This window comes from Stigmatopora argus, chromosome 3 (assembly GCF_051989625.1).
Source record: "Stigmatopora argus isolate UIUO_Sarg chromosome 3, RoL_Sarg_1.0, whole genome shotgun sequence".
NCBI lineage: Eukaryota > Metazoa > Chordata > Actinopteri > Syngnathiformes > Syngnathidae > Stigmatopora > Stigmatopora argus.
The window spans coordinates 5,875,168-5,881,726 of NC_135389.1; the positions used below are offsets into that span (position 1 = coordinate 5,875,168).

General features: G+C 37.4%; 1 protein-coding gene across 1 annotated transcript in view; it reads left to right on the top strand.

Moving 5' to 3' along the window:
• Positions 1-4,794, top strand: part of LOC144071502 (alpha-parvin) — an 18,557-nt gene extending 13,763 nt beyond the window's left edge. Inside the window, exons 12-13 of the mRNA XM_077596690.1 lie at positions 2,517-2,589; positions 3,453-4,794. Coding sequence (XP_077452816.1) covers positions 2,517-2,589; positions 3,453-3,529 — 150 coding nt within the window. The 3' untranslated portion in view covers positions 3,530-4,794. The remainder of the gene's footprint in view (positions 1-2,516; positions 2,590-3,452) is intronic.
• Positions 4,795-6,559: the final 1,765 nt, after the last annotated feature.

A 6,559-nucleotide genomic window follows, 5' to 3' on the forward strand; every position in this document is an offset into this window, starting at 1 on the left:
TTACATTTTCTTACATACTATTTAGGCGGCCCGGTGGACAAGTGGTTAGCTCATCGGCCTAACAGTTCTGAGATTGAGGGTTACAATCCCAGGTTCGGAACTTCGTCTGTGGAGTTGCATGTTCTCCTCATGCTTGCATTGAGGCAGACTTGAACAGTCTAAATTGCCCCTATGCATTAATTTGTGCATGAATGGTTGTCTTTCACCTTGTGCCCTACGATTGGCTGGCCACCAATTCAGAGTGTACCCCACCTTGTGGCCATAGTTGGCTGGGATAGGCTCCAGCACCCCCTCACCCCTGTGAGGATAAGTAGTACAGAAAACGATTGAATTGAATGAATACATACTTTTTAAATCAGGGGTCTCAAACCGATTCCGCAAAGGGTTGCAGTGGGTGCTGGTCTTTGTTTCAACCGATCCAGTGTCTATAGTTTAACCAATGGGTGGTCTTCTAAAATAAGTAGCACCTGGCTACAATCCACTGATTACACTTGCAAAAGGTGTCCGCTTGTTCGGTTTGAATGAAAACCTGCACCCCCTGCGAGGACCAGTTTGAGACCGCTGTTTTAAATACATAGTCACTTTCCTTACACTAATCCTCACAAGGGTCACAGTTGCCAGAGCCTATCCACGCTAAAAATTGGCCTATGCGTGGGTCACCCTGAATTGGTTGTCAGCCAATCGCAGGGCATAAGAAGAGATTAACAATGATTCATGCTCACACCCCTATTTAGGAATAATTTAGAGTGGTCAACAAGCCTACCATGCATGTTTTTGGAATGTGGAAGAAAACCAGAGCAGCCAGAGAAATCCCATGCAGGCACAAGAAGAATATGCAAACTCTCAGACAGGAAAGTCAGAACCCACCGAAGATTAAAGACCTTGATCTCATAAATGTGAGGCAGACATGTTAACTACTTGTAACGCGTTGCCTCATATATGTATATAAAGTATTTTATTTTTTAAATACGTTCCACAATGATTGTTTTTCTTGGGCAATTGGCACGTGTCAGAATGGTACTGCTTCATTGCAGTTTTGCCTCAAATGATTTAGAAAAAAATTGGGGGTTGTAAATTTGGAGAGAGAAAAAAAACATAATGTTGTTGAAATGTAATTGTCCGCGCAACAAAATAAGTGTGTATATCTTGAATTTCCTTTCAATGACATGTAGTAACTCACAATTTAGAATTTACAGAGAATGTGGTTGGTTGTCACAATTTTTACTCTTTCATGAATATCTTTGTGGTTGTGCACATATTTATTTTTGTTTTGTCACATTTATGGTTGCAGTGACATTATCGAACCAATTCTCTTGCATTTAGAATCAAAATTCATTCTCAAATTGTAAAAGTGGGTTAACATATCCATGCAGCAATGTCAACATAACGTTGGCTTTTTCAACTTGACTTGGTCCTTTAGTAAGTTTAACGGGGAAGCCCAAAAGAGTGCTGGCGTCTCCCGCTGCCTGCAGCTCGGCCACATGTCGCCGCACCAAACGTCTTCTACCTCATGCTTCTTGCTTGCATTTGTCATGCCTTCAGATTGTTGAAAGAAAAAATACATTTTTCTTCATAATTTTTATAGTAACACTTTCATCGAACAGTTGTGTGTAAATGTCCATAAAAACTATATGGAAGACCATATTTTTTTAATAATTAATCTTGTTGCTTTAAAAAAATATTAAAATGATGATCTATGTATTTCCACTCTGTCAATCTAAAAATGTTGGGTAGTACAAAACATACTTTTTTTTCTTTTAACGATATCCTTATACACCTTATTTTAATAAATGTACAAAAAAATCTTGAAGTTTATCTTTTTCATCTCATTCTGGTCTTCTAAAGATGATGTTAACAGGCCCAAATTTTGATCACATGATCAGATCAGGGATATCTCTAATTGTTAAACTCCTTATTTCTTTGCTCGTAGGCCGTCAATTATTTCGTTCCTTTGACAAAGAGCATTTGGCGATCATGTCTAACCTCCAATGATGGCGATAGACATCCAATCCACTTTAGCAGTGGGGGGGATTGTTCAATCGCCGCCAACCTGTGAAAGAATGAATGATTCCGATCTTTTAAAAGAATCACATTATTGGGCCCGAATTCAGATCACATGGTCAGATCATGGACATTCTCAGTACCGACTAATCTGTATTACGACCAACCCCCGTTCTCTCCTTCAGTTTTTCCCTAATAGCTCCTCACGAGTCTTTGACCATTATGACACACCAAAACTACTGAATTAGTTATTTTTTTGTTTTTGTTTTGATTTTTTTAAAGAAAATGTATCACTCCTCCAAAAGGAATAAGGAGGCTCTTTTTATGCGCCATCAAGTTTAGCAGTGTTTGAGGTCACAGGTGTGTGTGAACAATTGTCGTTAATAAATTGAATTGAATTGTTTTGTGGCATTTAGGCACAATGTTCCCTATTTGGTAAAAAGCAGTGTTCCCTTTGTATATAGAAAGTAGTGAGCAATTCGTTTCATGAGTAATAATGCCTAATCTCTCCATAGGTACATAATGTGTCCTTCTCATTCGAGTTGATGCAGGATGGGGGTCTGGAGCGACCAAAGCCAAGGCCAGAAGGTATGAAAGTGTTGAATACAATGAAATCTAATTGACTTAAGCAGTCATATTTAGAAAGTTACTTAAATTCCATTTTTATGTATTTAGAAAATAACAATGAGGTTTGTAAAAAGTCATATTTTTTTAGACATGAATGCATTTTTTTCTATACTTTTTTTTGTATCATTTGTAGGAATCAACACAGCATAGCTCTTGTGTTAGTTTCACACATTATCTGTTTTTATGACTCATTTCCATTTTATTTATTTTTTCAGACACTAGTCACCTTAAAATCACTAAATCTTTACAGTGGGCATTTTTTTGTGGATCATATGGCCTATAAATCAGAGGGATATATTCTGTTATTGTGTACAGTAATACCTTGACATACAAGTGCCCCAACATACGAGAAATTTGAGATACCAGTAAAATTCCCAGCAAATATTTGCCTGAAATACAAGACACATTTTGAGATTAGAGCATACGAGACAAAGATCTGTACGAGCACTGGGCGGAGCGCTGCATTTTTTTCGTGGGTTTTTTTTTTTTGCGTTAGTCAGTGCAGAATTGCAAGCGGTGCAATGAAAGGTAGTGCGAAGAAAAAGCGTATGATGACAATCGACATTAAGCACAAAATAATCGAAGAACATAAGGAGTTTACGTGTAACTGAGCTGGCTAGCCAATACGTATGAAGAAACGTGGATTTGAGATACGAGTAAATCGACATACGAGCTCGGTTCCGGAACGCAGTAAGCTCGTATCCCATGGTATGACTGTATATTGTTATCAGTCAAGATAGATTTTATATCTCCTAACAACCCCCCACCCCCCCACCCCACCCCTCCCACCGACCCCCCACCCCATCCCCACTCTTTTGTTTCAGATATCGTAAACTGTGACCTCAAGTCAACCCTCCGTGTGCTATACAACCTCTTTACCAGGTACAGGAATGTAGACTGAGGACCCAAGCAAGAACAGTGGAGCCTTCGTATACCGTACCGACGACATGCTTTTATAAACCTTACATTTCTTCTTTAAGTGTTTTTTTTGTGTTGTTGTTTTTTAAATCTGAATTCTTTCATTTTAAAAAGTACTGCACATGTTCTTCACTAAAGCATTAATTTGTGTGTCACTAATTTTCATACCTTTTGGCACCTTTGAAGGGATTTGTTCAATTCTCTGAAATTGTTGACATTATTGTTGAACAATTACTGTATTTATTGTGAATTTGATACTTTTGTCGACATATTTCCCTAGCTTTTTATGGTTTGAGTTCTAGAAAAGAGACTGAAGCTGTGTTCCCCTGTTCAAGAGACAAGGCACTCGTTTTGAAAACGCATTTCATTATGAACTTCTCACAATGTCTGTTTGCTCTTGTATGAAGCAGACAATATCCTGTAGTGGTAGATATGAGAGCTGCCTTAGGCTCCTCCCACAAAATAACTGCAGGCTAACTGTGCATGGGTTTGAGAACATAATCACCTGTGAGCATGTTTAATTTATTCATTGCAAACATTCAATAGATCACCTGCTCAGTAGATCATCTTTCTCTTGTTGGTTCTCATAAAGATCAACGCTAAAATCAAATAAAAAGAGAATTCTTCATCTTGTGCTTTTAATTGAGCAGCCCGCCAGAGGTTTTGAACTCCATGGCATCTGACAATGCAAATTAGCTAAAGGAGCTATTCAGCTCAAGCATTAAAAGTTGGTAGACATATAATAACTTATTTTTCCACTACAAAGGCACCCGCAAGTTCTTGTGTTTTGGTCCGCCACACCAGACTTCAAAACAGTCAACATAAACCACATCCAGAAGTCAGTAATGGGGCCTTAATCTTTACCATTTGAGCCTTTAGTGTATTTTTTTGTAAAGTCCCAGTTCAAAGATTCAGATAAAATCAAAACCCCCAAGATAAGGTGTAGGCAGAGGTTTGTTTGAAGTGGAAATGCATGATGTCTGAGCAAAGAATAGCAGTATGCACCAATCTAGAGCCTTGGTGTAAACCTTGGTTATGTTAAACAAAAAAAAAGTGTTACTATAGAAGTTACTATATTAGTCACACAATGCTTCTGTATATTTTGTACATTTAATCATGCATATCCACCTTTCATACTTGTTTTCCGCATGTTGAGAAATATCATTTTGTATGCTATACAATATTGTTTATCAGTGCTGTTAACATGTCAATTTATGTTTTAATCATTCAATAAATAATATAATGTCACCAGTAAGATATTTTTTCTAGGTTAATAGAGAGAGAAGGGCCTGAGCAGTGCTTAAAGGGATTTCTTAAAAATATTTGCTTACAGACATGTATAGGAATAACCGAGACAAAACAATCAAGTGTTTCAAAATGCTTATAACTACTCCAAATTTATATTTTGATTGATATTATTGGCTGTTTTTGGGATGTGTAAGGAAACCGGAGCACCCAGAGAAAACCCATGCAAGCCCGGAAGGAACATGCAAACTCCACAAAGTGAAGACCGCCCTGAGTGAACCGAACCCTCGACCCCAGAACTGTGAGGCCAACGCTGTAATCCCTCAGTGGGCTGCCTTTTTTCAACATGTATGTACATATTTACCCAATCCCGTACATTTCACTTAAAGTGCTTTAAAAAATGTCAATTTAGATGTTGCACACTCCTTTTTGGCATTTGAATGAAACTTCCAAAACTGTATTCTTACAAAATTAGTCATTTTGTTGCTTATTTTTATGTTACGTGGAAGTTTAGTTTCACGGTCTTCAAATTTTGGCTATGTAAGGTTGGTTTTCTTTTGAACACAAAACTGCTTTTGGCATAATAGAAGATTAAACTAATATTGGGAGAAAAAATCAGAAAATTACAATATTAAAGTAGTTTTACATGACATAAATCGGAAGTGTTCGGCAGCCCCATAGTTAGTTTGAATAATTTGATATTTAAATACTTTCTGTGCATAATCAATTCCTGCTGATACAACTTTGATGATGGCTTTATATTGTTAATATAAGCTACAGAGTTTTTAAGATGGTGGTTTGCCTTGATTTTTTAACGCCTTGAATTAAAAGGAGTGGGGAAACAGCTGTACTGGCCAAAATCTGGCTTTATTTCATAGGTCATATTAACACTGGGAAAAACAATCTAAAATTAGATTTTGGGAGGAGGGGGGGAGTAATGTACCGAAGGGTTGAATGATAAAATTGGAATCTTTTGTAGTTGAATAAAAGTGACCAGTACAGTTGATTGATGAAGTGTAAAGGGTTAAATAAATAAAGCCTGTTGAACATTTAATTCATTAGATATTTTGTATACAACTGTAAGGAGCCCCCACCCCTTAATGGTACAAAACTGAAAGCCAGTAGCCTAGAAGGCCAGTTTGCTGGAGTAACAATTTCTGATGCCTAATGCCCTCACAGTTGATTCAAAGCCAGATATGCAACCTATCCTGAGGGATCCTAAACTCTGTTACCATTATTACCTCCACGCTTTCTCGCCAGGGGAACACTTTTGCAGCACTAGTTATGACCTTGTTATAGTAATAATATTGCATTATTCTCACAATCGGCATTCTTTGCAAGAGTCGCGTGGGGAGTGAGAACGGCATACATCTGACTGACAGGACATTGATGTAGCAAAGAATGATTCTTTTTTGCTCGATTACAAGAAATGCTAATCACATCTGTTCACTTTTACATAGTGCTGAAGTGAGTTGGAATCATGTTTGTCTAGTTTTTTTTTTGTTTTACCTTTATCTGGTTTTATTCTAATAAAGAAAAAGTCGACTCAAACTGTTTTTAGATTTCAGGAACCTTAAGTAATGGTAAAAAATCGAGAAAACTTGAGCAAGGTTCAGAAGATCTGTTTGAGGTCTTTAAGTATGTAGCATTGAATTAACTCTAAAGTTTGACCTATTTTTGTGCTCATACAGATGCAAAAAGTCACTGGGATTCTTGTTAGCTGCATAACAACAGTACTCCACGTAAAAAAAATACAAAAAGAGGGGGG